The following is a 16,924-nucleotide window of genomic DNA, read 5'->3' on the forward strand; positions in this document are numbered from 1 at the left end:
CCGAACTCATTATATATAGCTCTTACATTTTCCCTTCTTTTCTGCTTGCCTTGCATTTTTCTTTTCTTTATCCAGTTTAATAATCTTCTCCAAAGAGTTTACTGTGTGATCTGCAAAGTACCATGTGCAAGGATCGCACCTTATAAATAACACATATGGATGCCCTCAACCATTTCCCGACTCTATAAAGGCGCTCAAGAGTTTCGGCGATGGCCTGGCTTTCTGAAGCAATTAAGATTTTAAAGTTTCTCCTCACTTTCTTCTCCTTCATGTGGTCTGGGTGCTTTCGTTACTTCCAGATTTTAGGATTGGTAGTGGCTTGCATTCAGACTGCATAACCAGACATAGACAGCAGCAAAATAACATCCAATAAATTTCCCCCCTTGTGCTATTTGCAGCTAATGGTGTGTGTTATGCCACCAGGTGTAAAAAGGAGGCGAAAACAATGCTTTCTTTCTTCCCCTTTCTTTAGATATGGGTTCTCAAGATTGCTATTTTATTCCACGGACATTTCCGAATGACAGATCAAGCTCATTGGAAGGTTTTCATAACCACTTTGTAAGTATGTTTTGATTTTCAACATTAGCACAAGGCATATCTGCTTATGTATACTCTGATACGGATGGAGGCAGGGCTGTGAAATCCTTCTACACAGAATGCTTTGTTCTTAATATGATAAGTGGGCTAGCTCATAGTGTTGTGTGAGACAACAGGGGAGGCAATTGAGTCTTGGGAGGGAGGGGAGGTAAGTGATGGGGATAGCGGTTAAGAACATGGGAAGCTGCATAGCTCACATCACACACACACACACACACACACACACACACACCACCTGACTAAAAACATGTAGAGTGTGGCAGTCAGTTACAAGATAGAGACAAAATGTAGATCCTGGCTGGAGCTTGTACAATGCAAATGGGGCAAAGCGATTCCATAGAACCTGCAAAAGGAAAAACAAAGACACACAAATGTTTTGAGACTGGTCAGGTGTTGTGCAATATATGTACGCTAAATTTCTGTTCACCTGTTCAGAATGTTGTTTAATTTCTTGCTATCGGAATCATTTTTGTTTCCCAGAAAAATAAAAGCCTATTGACTGTGGGAAGCGTTTCAAGTGAAGAATTGGATGAAAACTATGTCCCCATGAACCCAAACTCTCCCCCGCGGCAGCATTCTAGCAGTTTTACTGAACCTTTCCAGGAAATGACGAACTATGTGCCGATGACTCCTGGCACTTTTGACTTTTCCCTGTTTGGAATGCAAGTCCCTCCGCCAGCACACATGGGGTTTAGGTCGAGTCCCAAGACCCCTCCCAGGCGGCCTGTGCCTGTTGCTGAATGTGAACCACCACCAGTGGATAGGAACCTCAAGCCAGACAGGAAAGGTAAGGAAGGGGCATGCACTGCCAACCACTCTTGAGTGTTTCATGATCCTCGTTTTGTCCTTCCACCCACCCATCTTGTTCCACACAATAAAATCCTGCTTGAAATTGAAGCAGCAATATTAACAGTTTACAGTTTCCTTTAAAACACACAGACCTCGACACTGAATATATTTACGGTTGTTTTGATTCATCACTAGATTGTACTGCTACTTCTCATCATATGTGGAAAAAACTGTGACTGGATCAGAACCTGCATTTTCATTTGTGTTTAGAATCCACTTAAACCAGGCTTCTTCAAACTCTGCCCTACAACTCCCATGATCCCTAGCTAGCAGGACCGGGAGTCAGGGACAATGGGAATTGTAGTCTCAAAACATCTGGAGGGTCGAGGTTGAGGAAGCCTGACTTATACTTTTATTTTTATTTTTTGGTAAGGCTAGCAAAAGTGCACATTCAGATGATAGGGATATATAATAGCTGCGGTTCTTACATTCCATACATAATACAGATGCTGCTGCTTTAAAAATAGCATTTACAAAAACCTTAGTACAGGCATCTCGGCTCTCCAGATGTTTTGATGATGTTCCCATCATCCCTGACTACTGGTCCTGCTAGCTAGGGATCATGGGAGTTGTAGGCCAAAAACATCTGGAGGGCCGAGGTTGAGGAAGCCTGCCTTAGCAGGTAGGCATATGTTAAGTATTAGCAGTTTTGCATTCTTTTTCATTCACATAAAATCCACAATTCACAATTACAAACAACCTGGGGGCAGCTGACCGTCAGATTTTCTGTACTGTCTATTTAAATGTATGAGTTTCTATGCGCATATGCCTTTCTGAAGGGTCAAATACTTAGCTGTTTGCATTTGGCATCATGAATCTTCCTCTCCCAGTTAACAGCTATTTCCATAAATGAGGAAGAGCCCTCTGGAAGGCTGTACCAGAAGCTACCTAACCTAGCAGCACTGGCCAGTGTAATGTATTGTGAAATAATGGCTGCATTCACGCATCACACTACTTTAGCATAATGTGGACCAGGAGGAATGTGTTGTATGCAGCGTCTGGCTTGCACCCTCTCACCTTTCTCCATGTGGCTGGAAGCGGCAGTGCAGAGGCTTCTGCGTTTGCTTAATCACATCCAGACCAACAAACTGTGATGAACCTTAACTGTATGGCTAGTTTCTATTCACGCCATAATTGATTGAAATTGGGTTTTTATAACTAATCATATTTACTGGTAACAGCAACATTCAGCTAACATGGCAAACTGTGATTAAAGTAAAAGCCTAAGCAGAAGCTTCTAAACACCAACTCCTGACCTGCATGTTGAGGGAAATGATTAAGGGAAGTATATGAACCCAAGGCTCACTGTGGCTCATTCACAGGGGAAATGGCCATACGGAGACAAGCAAGTTTTAATTTAAAAAAACTAAAAGGCACCAAATGTTTAAGCATATATGTGTCAGAAATCAATGTCATTTCAAGAATGTTTTTGACAGCACTGTGTCTATTGAATTATGCATTTGGGGTAATTATGCTTTCTGCCGCTTAAACCTCTCAAAGCTTGCATGTGTTGGTGATGGTATGTTGCAAGCAGCATTGCTAGCAAATTGGATTCCAGCTTGGGAAAATCCCTGTTACCTCTCAGCACTACTGGGTGGCATTCATCTAAAATCTATTAGTTAAATGGAACAAAAACAAAAACAAACCGTATTGAATTGGTTGGTAATAAAGAATGAAAAAGAAGAGTGCTTGCAGTTAAAGGGATGGATGAGATCAAAGTTCTCAGAAAGATCTTGTTTGAAATGTGCATTTCCTTTCTTGCTCAGCATTGTTGCCGTCTATCCTGCTATCGGCCTTTTCTTTCAGCAGAGCTATATTGAGATGCTGCAATATTGATCATTGTTAAGCTGTAAGCCAATAGTACAGAAAACTATTTGATGGCAAAATGCAGGTTAAAAAACACCATGCTTTGAACTTGGAATATAATCTAGAACTGAGAATGCGTTTGTTAGTACATATGGATGAAGGAAGCTCATCTAGACAGGCATTCTGTTCTCTTAGGGGCCAGTCAGATGCCTTTGGGGAAGTCCACAAGAAGGACATGAGCACAGTACCATTCCCCATTCATGTTCCTCAGCAGCTGGTATTAAGAGGTATAGGGCCTCTGATGCTGGAGGTGGAAGAATGAGGTCTTCCTCCCACCCACCGAATTTGATACTTTTGCATTTATAAATTGAACATATAGAGAAAAGACAGTTGTTGCGTGCCGGCTTGGAAAAGATAACAGCAGTTCTATAACTTTATATATGAATATACATGCATATACGTGCTCCTCCCTTTATATAAGGCAAAACAGAAAGCAAATTTCACTTTCAGATTTGGTTCTTGGGTTTGTCCTGTGCTCCTGTCTTTGAAGCTGTGTTAAAACAAGGATGTAACATTGCTTTTTTTTAGTTTATATACCTGTCTCTTTCAAGATAGTAACATAGCATTTCATATGCAGTGATACATGGTGAGCACTGCTAGGAAACTTTTAACTTGCTTAACTAATGACAGCTGTCTAGTATTCTGCCCTAGAGATATCTAGGTTGGATCTTTAAAGTGCCTCTTGCTTGGATATCAAGAGAAGCTTAATTAAGGAAGTTCGTGGAAGGAAAGCTCCTTTCTCATTCTCCTTCTTGCATCAACCTGCACCCCTGAAAGGCCTCTGTGGATGACTGGGAGTTATCCTCAGCAGTGGGAAATAGGTTGTAAGTGAGTCTCTCTCTCTCTTTCTCTCTCTTTCTCTCTCTCTCTCTCTCTCTCTCTCTGTGTGTGTGTGTGTGTGTGTGTGTGTGAGAGAGAGAGAGAGAGAGAGAGAGAGAGAGAGAGAGAGAGAGAACTTTCCTTCCATGACTTTCTTTATGCCAACTTACCTTAGGGTCCAATACTATAGGTTAACTCCTGACTAAATTTTAATTTACCCTGTTTATAAATAACCTTTCCCTGTGACTGGTAAACAGCATTGCTTTTTCTGTGTATTAAATAATCTAATAGTAGGTAACTAAGTTGAAAGTCTCTTTGATAAGGTTTTGTTTTATTTATTTAAAATTTATATTCAGTTCTGTAGCCCTCAAGATGACTGACAATTTTAGGTTACTGTAGTAGAGTAGACTAGAATAGATTGTAACCCACAAACTGTTTAAGCCAGATATACATGGATATTAACATGGTTCAGTATGACTAATGGACTGTTCCCCACTTGAATGACTTGTGACCTCAAGACAATATAAGGGATATAAAGAAGAGCTAACAAAGTCTTCTACATTTTTTTTAACTTTTATTTTATTTATGGTTGCATTTCAAATAATAATGATCTGCAAGGCTGTTAACAAGGAAATTAAAATGGCAATGCATATAACCAGTCAACGATAAATGCATTAAAAGCTATGGTTTGATACAGTTCAGCACAATAAGATACAGTAAGTACACTAGGACAAGCACAAGTTTGTGAATGCGTCTTCACCAAAAGGAAGTCAGGTCTATTGTTAACAGCTAAAAAGGGATGTCCTCTGTAAATCAATGCTGCATCTTGGGGATTAGAAATTATGCCTGGATTTGGTTTTGTTTGGTTTTAAATTGCAGTAATTCACAGTTTTACAGATACCTATTTAAAGAAAACCAATTGGCGCAGTTACTTTCTTGCTCCAGAACAAGTTTTATTTGTAATTAGCAAGGAGAAAACTTAACCAGAAACCGATGTTCAGATGACAAATAATGGCTTTGCTAAGGACAAAAAAGGCCAGAGAGGAGCAAAGCAGCTGTGAGCTCCTCTCCTCTCGAGGAGCCCATACATTTGCATGGTCCCAGAAGGCCATAGTTTGTCTTAGTGATGTGTGAGCCAGGCCAATGCATCAGAAACAGGTGTTGTTGTTTTTTTACAGCATATTAATGTTAAAAATTGGGGGGTGAGGAGTAGGAATAGGAGGCAGGTTTAGCTCCATACCATTGGTATATAGCAGAGTTCACTCTCCCCAGAGTTCATACCTCCCCCCCCCCCAATCTTTAGTGGCAGACATCCACTCATTTGGGGCAAAATTAAATTCTTTGCACAGTTGCTCTGTTTCACCCTGACACTGGCAGTCATCCCACGGAGGCAGAATCAGTACCTGTGCACAGAACATGTGATATGCATTCACCAGGAGGTGTCCACCACCATCGGTTGAGCATGTGCACTGCACATCTAGTAGTAATGCATGTCTGATCATCACATACTGTTTTCATGCATTTTTCTACGTGGAATTTTGTTTCATAAAGTGATTCTAAGCTTAGCATGCTAAGGAGATGGCCTGCAGTGAAGAACATGAACATATGAGGTCCCATTGGCTGCTGCAGCCGGGGAACAGCTTCATTTGTATTTGAAGACTGATTTGGCTGGAAAGTCTTCTCCAATATAATGATCTTTTCCAGTATAATGATCTAATCATCTTTCTCCTACAAGACAGTGGAGACATCCACTTGGTGGTAGTCCAGCACATGATGGTAGTCCAGATCTACAGGCCTTGCAAAAAGCCTACAATATAGAAATCTGACATAATCCAAGGGGAAGGAGGTCCATAGCCATGGGGCCACCACAGAGAAGGGCATCTCCCTTGTGGCCACCCATCTTACCAACCTAGGAGACAGACATGCCAGGGTAAGCCTCAAAAGCAGTTCTTTAAATGTGAGCAGGATAACATTGGTACAGGCAGTCCAATAAACAACATGGGCTCAAATCATTGCAGGTTTTCAGGGTCAAAAAACTAAACTGATCCCAGAAATGCATCAGTATCCAGTGCAGCACAGTATTATAGCCAATGGGGTTAATCCGAAGCATGATTATTGCTCTTTGGAAACTTTCCACACTACCCCAAAATCTGCTTTATGGCATAAAGAGCAGTATTTAAAGCAACACAGAGAAGATACTTTCCTACAGGAATTAGCATGAACTTGGCCATTACAGATTGTGGCCCACAGTGACCCTTCACATACATTTTGGATGTGCATTTTTGGCCAGTTCTGGACCAGCTGAAGTTTCCGAACCATCTTTGAAGGTGGTGCCACGTAGAGTGCATTGCAGCAGTCTGGATGTGACCAGAGCGTGGACTGCTGCTGTAAGGTCCCCTCCTCCAGATAGAGGTGCACTTGGCATACCAGCAGAAGGTGGTGAAAAGTGGTCCTGGTCACCGATGCCCCCTGCACTTCCTCAGTCAGCTCCAAATCTAGGAGCACTCTCAAACTGTGTGCATGGCCTTTCAGGGGGTATGCCAACACCACCTGTGAACCTCCTTCCTGTAATTAAGGAGACCCATCAGTTGATGGCATTCTACCATCTCTTCTTACATTGTCTCTTCCATGCATGTTTCCATCATGCATTCTGAATGTCGTGCTTATGCACTAGCATGTGCTTTTGCCACACTGCAGGACTCTTTCCACCAGCTGCTTGCTTTCGCTTCTAAGCATCACCTTTCTGCAAGGGGCTTGGCAATTTGTTTATAGGGTTCCATTTTTTCCAGTTATTTTTTTTTAATAAAAAACTATATTAAGAGAGACTCTTCTTTTTACCAATTAGGTCAGAGCCCTAAAATTTTAAGACCTAAGCCACATGGTTTAGAGCGAACAGATTCCCAAACCATAGGTGAATTTACTACAAGAAGAAAGGGTATGTACTTCAGCACTGCATGGTATCTGGGGCTGTGTATGAAAATGTTTTCTAAAAGGGAAACTCTTACAAAAACATGGTCGTCGCTACTCTTATCTCAATTTATTGGTCCACTTATTTGTTAGCCACAATATTTCCTGCTTAAGAAAAGGCATTCTTAGCACACAGAAAATGGAATATGCTGTACATAAAAGCATCTTTCCTTCAGTCAGCAATTAGCTCTGCCTGCTTAATGATTGTATAACTGTTTGTTTTCAAATATATTTCCAGCCTCCAGGTTATTTTAACTAACGTTTTCTAATGTGAAATGCTTGAAGGTGCAGATAGTGTGACTATTGGGATGCAGCTATTGGGATCTTTCTGGACTACTTTAGTATTACAATACTTTTTTAAAAAAACCAAACCCAACTATATACAACAAGCACTGAAAATTTGAGATAGGCTAGTGTTTACTGCATTGCCCCATTGGAGAGGGAGGTTTTAAATAATGCTAGAAAAATAGCATGTTATAAAGGCCAAATCACCATTTAGCACATACCTTAGCTGTGGATCTCACTGTTATTTGAATGAAGCAGTTTTTCTGCTCCTAGTATGTATCTATTACTAAAGGTCTTCAGCTGTCAACTGTCGCTGCCATCAATCAGCAGACAAGTTGCTGCTCAGATTGCTTTCAAAAAATATTGGTGCCTTTGGAGACATTGCAGCTGTGTGGAGCTCCATTTGAGATAGGCAATGTTCCTACAGCCCCAGAATCTGGAATATGTGACAAAGAACAGTCCCTTTAGGTATATGCAGAATGTCTTTTCCTCTCTGCTAGGTAATAAGAATCAGAGGAAAAGGCTTTCACTGTAGACCATTACTTTACAATGTATATATCATAGCACTTACATTTCCATGGACTTACTCCTAGGTATGTTTGTGTAGGCACAATTTAAAATTCCTGTGAAGTTCATTGATGTCAAAATATGAAGTATATATTTGCATGTTTATACTTTCAAATGATTCAGAGGACTTGTTAAAAGTGCTTCACAGTAATGATGTTCCCCATCACCACATGAACACTTTAGAATCTGTCTGAGGGTTTTAAGACACTTTTAAATACAATCTGCTACTTCAGACTTCTCTGAAAACCAAGTGCCTTGAAAGCTTGTGAATGGTGCAGTCCCCTACTCTGTTTGGGCATTTGCAAAACAGATCCCTGTTATCTAGTCTCATAAATTCTGAAAAGTGCTTAAGGCTGTACTGCTACATAAACATACAGTGGTACCTCTGGTTGCAAACGGGATCCGTTCCGGAGTCCCGTTCGCAACATGAAAAGAGCGCAACCCGCAGCGGCGCGTCTGCGCATGCGTGGGTTGCGATTTGCCACTTTTGCACATACAAGTGACGTCATTTTGCGCATCTGCGCATGTGCGAGCGGTGAAACCTGGAAGTAACCCTTTCCGGTACTTCTGGGTCGCCGCATGACGTAACCTGAAAGAACGTAACATGAAGCAAACGTAACATAAGGTATGACTGTACTTACGAATAAGTCCCATTGAAGTCAGTGGTTCTTACTTATAATACAGTCGTACCTTGGAAGTTGAACAGAATTCGTTTCAGAAGTCGGTTCGACTTCCAAAACATTCAGAAACCAAAGCGTGGCTTCTGATTGACTGCAGGAAGTTCCTGCAGCTAATCAGAAGCCGCAGAAGCCCCATCGGATGTTCGGCTTCCAAAAATAGTTCACAAACTGGAACAGTCACTTCCGGGTTTGCAGCATTCGTGAGCCAAACATTCGAGAACTAAGCTGTTCAAAAACCAAGGTACGACTGTAATAATAATAATTTTATTATTTACACCCCAGCCACTCTGGATGGCTTACAACATATCTAAAAATATCATACAAGCATCAATCCTTAAAAACTTCCCTAAACAGGGCAAATGTACTTATGAGTACATACTTATTAGGTCTGTCAGAAACACCATATGCAGATAATTTACTGTATGTGACTGACCTAAGTGCTTAAAACTGTTCTTTAATCCTAAATAAACTAGCCTGCAGATACACTGCAATGAGTCCTAGAAAGGTGGGATCAATTTGGGGGGGGGGGTATTGCAGGATAAGGCTGCGGGTATAGGGTGATGTGCAACTAACATGCTCAGAGTACACACTGAAATAGATTTCAATGGGGCTCCTCTGAGAATGACAAACATTGAATATTACCCATAGCTATTCATTTTGTAAAATAGCAGTTATGCAATTTTAATATGGACTGTTTTCAATTGCCAAGAAGTATTGCCCTGTCCCCCAAATTAGCAGAGCCTTAAGATAGCTACAGGGACGCGGGTGGCGCTGTGGGTAAAACCTCAGCGCCTAGGACTTGCCGATCGCATGGTTGGTGGTTCGAATCCCTGTGGCGGGGTGAGCTCCCCTCTTTCGGTCCCAGCTCCTGCCCACCTAGCAGTTCGAAAGCACCCCTAAGTGCAATAGGTACCGCTTTACAGCGGGAAGGTAAACGGCGTTTCCGTGTGCTACACTGGTGCTGGCTTGCCAGAGCAGCTTCGTCACGCTGGCCATGTAACCCGGAAGTGTCTCCGGACAGCGCTGGCTCCCAGCCTCTTAAGTGAGATGAGCGCACAACCCTAGAGTCGGACACGACTGGCCCGTACGGGCAGGGGTACCTTTACCTTTAAGATAGCTACATAATCATGCTACATCAAGACAATTTTTAAGAAATGCACCTGCAAGATATAACTCTGCTTGGTTATACACCCCGGTGACCCCACCCTTGAAGATCTCAGGCCGTGAAACGGTGTGTAAATTTGTAAAGTAAATAAATATGCAGAAAGGCAGTGTTTGTATGGACATTTCATTCTAAACCATGGCTTAGCCCTATATACATAAGCAGGAAGGAGCTGCTATAAATCTCAGGCTTGTACATTCCCCATCTCTTTCTCTTCCTGCATGGTTGGGTGAAGGACTTTGGCAGCATTTAGAATCCTGGCTTCTTGTACCTTATGAAACAGAGATCATGGTTTGAAACAACTTCTAGTGTGTTTCAAAACAAGATGTTTTGAAGTTGGGTTGTTGTGAAATTGACAAAAGTTTTAAATGGTTTAAAATAAACCATTCAATAAATAAGAGTTTATTTTAAACCATGATCTCTGGATCATAAGTCTGGATTCATGGAAAGTAAAACTAAATTCTACTGAACTTCTGCTGCACAAGAGTGGAAGGGGGAGCATTCAAGGCTCAAAGCTACTTCTTCCTATTAATGCGCATTAATGAAAACTATTCAATTCTGCATGTGTAAGAGAAGACAAACAGACCTGAAGAGCTTACATTGGTGCAAAGAAAAGCCCCTTTCTTCCTAGTTTCTGTAACAAAGCAGTTTGTGTACAAAACAGCAACCATGCTGTTTATGTGAGAGTTTGACTCAGTTTAGATTGTTAATGACTCACTGTGGTCACAAGAGCCTAAAAAGGTGAAATTTGGAGGCACTTCATAGAGTAGATTCATACATTAATGTTTCTAAATGTAGTAATTGTTAGCTGTTACATCATTCAATTAGCAATAGCCATTAGTTAGTGTTTGATAGTAAACTAAAAGTATGTACGTATATAAAACTCAAGTATTTGAAGAAGCTCTCTAATTTTAACACATTCCTATTCCGAATTATTTCCTCACTGACCTTAAAATAATGGGAATTGCAATAATATTGTAAGAATTCCTTTTGAGGAACTGTAGTTCTTTCCTAGTACATTATTTTTAAAACTTGTCTGCTTCTTTATATAGTAAAACCAGCACCACTAGAAATAAAACCTCTCCCTGAATGGGAAGAATTGCCAGCTCCAGTTAGATCTCCGATCACCAGAAGTTTTACACGAGAGTAAGTCTTCTTACCCTTTTAAGAAATATTTGCTTTTGTGGATGTGTGTGTATTATACAAGTAAACCTTTGGTGTGAAAAGAAGCATTTCACCCCAATTCTATGCATGCTTACTTATAAACAAGTCTCACAGTGTTGAGATTGTGTGTTTTGGGTTGGTGTGTTTTTGCAGCGTAAGATTACACATGTTCATTCAGAATTACTTCTTAACATGTTCAATGCAGCATATACCCTAGTGCAGCGATGAGAACCAGTTTTCATACCAAGGTCCACATTTTCTTGGTGTCTTGGCATCCTGTCTCACAACCTACGACACACAAATATATGTCACATTGTCAACAATGGGATTTTTTAATTACATTTCGATACTGCTGTAATGATTATCATCTCTCAATCTGTTCCTCTGTTTGGTTATTACTGAGGTTTTTATTGTATTTTATGTAAGCTTCATTGAACTTTTATTTCTTTTTAAAAAAGGTGTGGTGGGGAAGTATAAATATTATTTAAACAAATATAATAATACAGCTACAAAGCATACATAAGATGGTTCCAGTTTTACTTTTTAAAACCAATGTCTCTTTATTTTAGTTCCTCCAGGTTTCCTTTGTCTCCCCGACCAGATTCAGTCCATAGCACAACTTCCAGCAGTGATTCACATGACAGTGAAGAGAATTATGTACCCATGAATCCAAATCAGTCCAGTGATGATCCAGTATGTAGTTTTCATTTTAAATACTCTCTTTACTGTGCAGCTCTTTCTAAAATGATGTCACGGACCTCATCTGCACTATACATTTGAAGTGGTATCATACCACTCATCACAACTTTTTTTGGGGGGGAGGAGGCACTATACTACATGCTCTGATAACTTCCAGATTGGATTATTCTAATGCACTCTACATTGGGCCACCCTTCAAGATGACTCAGAAACTTCAATTGGTCCAAAATGAAGTGGCCAGATTGCTGGCTTGGGTTCTTCTCAGATCTCATATATCCCATGTTTTAAAACAACAGCTTTGTTTGCTGGTTCATTTCTGGGTCCAATTCAAGGTGCTCATGTTAGTGTTTAAAGCCCTAAATGATGCAGGGCCCAAATGCCTGAAAGACCCTCTCCTCCCCTACATGCCATCTTGGGAGGTAAGATCGGCAGAAGGTGTCCTCTTGGTTGTTCCACTGCCCTCAGAAGCTCAGGGTAGGGGGTGGCCCAGGAGAGGACATTCTCTGTGGCAACCCCTAAGTTGTGGAACTCCCTTTCCACAGAAGTGCGTCTGGCACCTTCCTTATATAGCTTTTGTTGAATGCTGAAGATGCACCTTTTTACCCTGACATTTGACGCCTGAGCTAGCTAACTAGATAGAAGAGATAGGTAGATGATTGATAGATAGATAGATAGATAGATAGATAGATAGATTGGTACCTCGGGTTACATACGCTTCAGGTTACAGGTGCTTCAGGTTACAGACTCCAGTAACCCAGAAATATTACCTCAGGTTAAGAACTTTGCTTCAGAATGAGAACAGAAATCGTGCAGTGGCGGCGTAGCGGCAGCAGGAAGCCCCATTAGCTAAAGTGGTGCTTCAGGTTAAGAACAGTTTCAGGTTAAGAACAGATCTCCGGAATGAATTAAGTACTTAACCCGAGGTACCACTGTAGATAGATGATAGATAGATAGATAGATAGATAGATAGATAGATAGATAGATAGAGATATGGACCCACCTTATTTCTGTAATTATTAGTTGTTTTAAACGGTTTTAAATATTGTGTAATATTACATTAATATTAGTGTTGTATTTTAATTGTTGTAACCTGCCCTGGGACCTTAGGGGCATGGGTAATAAATTGTAGTTATAGTAATAACTCTCTACACCCTTGGCAAACTACAGTTCCCATAACTTTTCGAGATGAATCCATGACCTTCTGAGGTATGATACTGCTATAAAATATATAGCACATATAGAGCTTTGTTAGTATGGGACACAGGTAGTTAAACAGTTCAAGAATGACATTTTTGTTACCTCATTTTCAGATTTGCTTATATTCAGGGCTTTGTTACAAGGCATGTTGCAAAATGTGATGTGTCTAGTCTGTTTCTCACATGCTGTGCAATGAGCACTACATTCCATTGAAGTTGTCACCATTGCTGACTTAAACATTTTAATTATAATTTCAGGTTCTGTTTGGGAGCAGCAGTCTCGATGGGGGAAGCAGTCCTATGGTAAAACCTAAAGATAAGCAAGTGGAATATTTAGATCTGGATTTAGATTCTGGAAAATCTACCCCACCTCGCAAGGTAAACAAAATTGAGTGGTTTATTAGTGACAATATAGGTGCCTTTCTGGGGTTAACAAGACATGTTGCTAGAGGTTCACTGGCATACTGGCAGAAATGTTTCACCAGTATAGATTTTGTTCCAGCATTGTCAGACTGTCAGAACAGGGGAAAATGAGGCACATGGAGTATGGTTGTGCATACACCACATAACACAGCCTTCAGAACTGGTAGACTACAACGAATCAGTGAAACGGGCTACTATAGTTCATTACCTCCCATTATAGTCAGTGGGAGTGAAAAACTCCTCTTCTCAGCTGGGCAATGAATCTGGCAGTCATTGTGTCAGGGAATTTTCTTTCTCCATCAAGATACAGGTAAATTTTTCTTTATTAAATTGTCCAGGACAACTACTTATTTTTAGGAGAAAATGCTGTATTTAATATTTGCTTTTTCATTCCTCATTACCACATCACAATTAATACAGCTTTAAGAACTAAATGACTTTTATCATCAGCCTCACTAATTAAAATTGGCTTCTGCCTATTAATACTAAACCAGCTTCATCTATCAGTTAAAACTTGCGACCAATAATCTAGCACAGGGTTTCCCAAATTAAGGTCTCAAGCTGTTTTTGGACTACCGTTCCCATCATCCCTGACCACTGGTCCTGCTAGCTAGGGATGATGGGAGTTGTAGTCCAAAAACAGCTGGAGACTCAGTTTTGGGAAACCCTGTGGAAAACCACGGAATCTTTAATGTCACCTGCCATTATATTGCTACACTTAGGCTTTTCTTGCAGCCATTTTTCTACATACTGTACCATGTTTTGAGGATAGGTGAGATGAATAGGTGTTGTTTTAATGAAAATGGTACAGTGCAAATAATTATATTCACTGATACATTTGTCTGACATTTTGGCGGGACCCGAGTTTCAATGAGTTGCCCATTGGACACTCTCACTTGAAAAAGTAGGGGAAGTAAATATGTGCAGATTCTTCCTTACTCCTGCAGCCCCCTGAAAAGCTGTTCTCAAGAGCTGGGGTCTTCCTGGAACAGTGTTATTGATGGTTTGAGGATTTGCCAGGGCAGGGGGGATGGATTGGCCAAAACTGCCCCCTCCTTCCCTTGCTGGGAGACCCTGCTGAATCTTAGTCCCTTCTGCAAAGAAGTCTTATCTTTTCATGAAAAGTATGCTCTGAAGCCAACCCGTAGACTTGTATTAGCTTATCTTGTTCTTACCCTTTTCTTCATTTTGTCTCCAGAAAAAGAGCAGCGGTTCAGGCAGCAGTGTGGCGGATGAAAGAGTGGATTATGTTGTAGTTGACCAGCAGAAAACACTAGCGCTGAAGAGTACGCGGGAAGCTTGGACAGACGGGAGGCAATCCACAGAATCTGAAACGCTAACTAAAATTGTAAAATGAAAAAAAAAAGAATCCCCTTGTCATCCTCCTCAAATTTATAAAAAGAGCTGCAGTTATGCCATTAACTGATGGAAGAGTACTGGACAATTCTTGAATGATCCCCCCCCCCCCCAGTTATATGAAAATCGAGGTGATACCATGAGATAAAACAGTAACCTGTGGCATCTGGGTAGATCATACAATGTAAAATAATGTGTAAAATAGTATTGCTTAGGTCCCAGAGAAGTTTTGGCCTGAAGTTAACACATTTGTAGTATTACAATGTCTTATGCACTTTCCCCCCCCCGTTAAAATGTTGGTTCAGCTTCCCCCGGCTAATGTACTTCTAACACTTTTTTCTCCCAACACTACTATATTTTATAGCATTCTAGAAAGTAAGCTACTTATGATATAGAAACAAGGTCTGAAGTGTGTTTTAACAGCTCAAAAATGAATTAATAAGAAATAGTTTCACAATTTTAATCTACTTGAAATGTCAAGAGATGATTTGCTAAATACCTATGTTTTATATTTAATACATGCGAAGAATATTTGGAAGGCTACAGGTTACCTTCCTAACAGACATGGCTGTGACTTAATAATAGTCATTATTGGTTTTAGGATCTACCTAGGATCTGGTTTTAGGATTGTCTTATGCAATATCAGACCAATACTGGAGCTCCTATTGTAGTTTCATTTGTGACAGTGTTCATATTCAGTGAGCAAAGATTCTGCAGGGAGGGATCTTTTGTACTGAAGAATTAAACTTCGCATAGTCCTGCAAATCACTGATGGGGTGCAGTAATGAGTAACCTTACACTTCATTTGCAAACCATTACTTTTACATTATTTACAGAAGGTAGGATCTCTTGAGATTAGGTACGTACATAGCACTGTGGTGCTAACACACTTATCAGGTTTAAACAACGAGTTTTAAGTTTTCTACTTCTACCAAGCCTTAATATTGGTTTTCAGTATGAAAATTAAAGAGACAGTTTGACATTCACTGTTTGTAGTACTAGAAAATACTGTGATTATTTTTTTTAAAGTAGAATTCAGATGGAAATACTATGAGCGTTATTCACCATATTCACTGTAGACCTGTTGAAATCAATGGACTTAATGTCCAGTGACCTCAGTGGTTCAACTCTGACTTGGTAGGATGTAATCCTAGGTCTTGACACCATAGTGCTCTTTTAATGATCCTTATTATGCCTAGTTTCCTGCTTGGCCTTATATTTAAATTCCTATGCAATTGATATCTCTTAACATTTTGTGTTGTTGTTTTTAAAGAAAGGTGGTATGTTGAAGTGATCTCATTCCCTCTCTCCTTTTTTTATAAAGTTCTTTCCCCAGGTACAGAGTCCATATTGAGTACTTTGTTCTATTAATTCTCTACCCCTCCTTCAAATAGCAGCCTCCCCTAAATTAGAAACCAGATTTAGTTGCAAGGAAGAAAATGTACACCTTAATCAATCCATTAATCTTGTTATATTGGTAAATTACTAATTCATTCTCACACAGATGCATTAAAGAAAATCCTTCTCCATACCTCTTGAGTTACAAATGAACATAGAAATACATTAGTATTGTTTTAATGAATGCTGGCCTTAATACTGTGCCTAATTTCCTGTTGTCACCCCCTCAATAGTATGTAAATTGTCTTTATTCCTAACATGGTTTCTTTTTAAATTAGAAATATTTTGATGTTTTCAATTATTATTTTTTGTAAAATAAAAACTAAACATGTTTCATTCTGAGATGAATTTTAAATAAATTCAAGTTGTTCTGGTTAATACGTGTGCAGTTGTTGTCTGAAACTCACAAAACAGCAATGTATTTACAAAGCTCTTGAGTTGCCAATTTCCGGTGCCTTTGAATGTAGATTATTAACCCAGCCTAGAAGTTGTGAACCATCTCAAAAAGATGATAGCAACCATAACAGCATTTTATCCAGTCTTCTTGTCCTGCTAGCATTATTTTCTGTTATTTTCTACTTTGTCTCTATTTTCTCAGCAATCTTTACAGCTTTAAAAAGACAAGCCCATTCATCACTTGGATAGACCACCACCTCGTTTTTCTTACTGATTAGGTGGGTATGAGATAACCAAAGGGGAGAAGGAAAGATTGAATTGAGGAAACAACAACAGCACTTCCGTTTTGCTGCCAGGGAGAGCACATTTTTAAAACAAGGCTTGCCCATACCTTGGCTTAATGTGGATTGTGAAGCCTTTATTTCTTCTTGAATCCATGCACTCCTCCCCCCCCCCATCCATGCAGTGTTCTCCGTCTACTGCCATCCCACACTTTATCC

General features: G+C 40.1%; 1 protein-coding gene across 5 annotated transcripts in view; it reads left to right on the top strand.

Moving 5' to 3' along the window:
* The window catches only part of GAB1 (GRB2 associated binding protein 1), a 79,581-nt gene extending 63,175 nt beyond the window's left edge, over positions 1-16,406 (top strand). For 3 of the 5 annotated variants that reach the window (XM_077934062.1, XM_077934063.1, XM_077934066.1), the window contains 7 exons: positions 473-558; positions 1,078-1,384; positions 6,977-7,066; positions 10,845-10,938; positions 11,526-11,649; positions 13,110-13,229; positions 14,473-16,406. In XM_077934062.1, the coding sequence (XP_077790188.1) occupies positions 473-558; positions 1,078-1,384; positions 6,977-7,066; positions 10,845-10,938; positions 11,526-11,649; positions 13,110-13,229; positions 14,473-14,631 (980 nt within the window). In that variant the 3' untranslated portion in view covers positions 14,632-16,406. The remainder of the gene's footprint in view (positions 1-472; positions 559-1,077; positions 1,385-6,976; positions 7,067-10,844; positions 10,939-11,525; positions 11,650-13,109; positions 13,230-14,472) is intronic. The other 2 variants (XM_077934064.1, XM_077934065.1) reach the window with 1 other exon arrangement.
* Positions 16,407-16,924: the final 518 nt, after the last annotated feature.

This window comes from Podarcis muralis, chromosome 9 (assembly GCF_964188315.1).
Source record: "Podarcis muralis chromosome 9, rPodMur119.hap1.1, whole genome shotgun sequence".
Classification (NCBI taxonomy): domain Eukaryota; kingdom Metazoa; phylum Chordata; class Lepidosauria; order Squamata; family Lacertidae; genus Podarcis; species Podarcis muralis.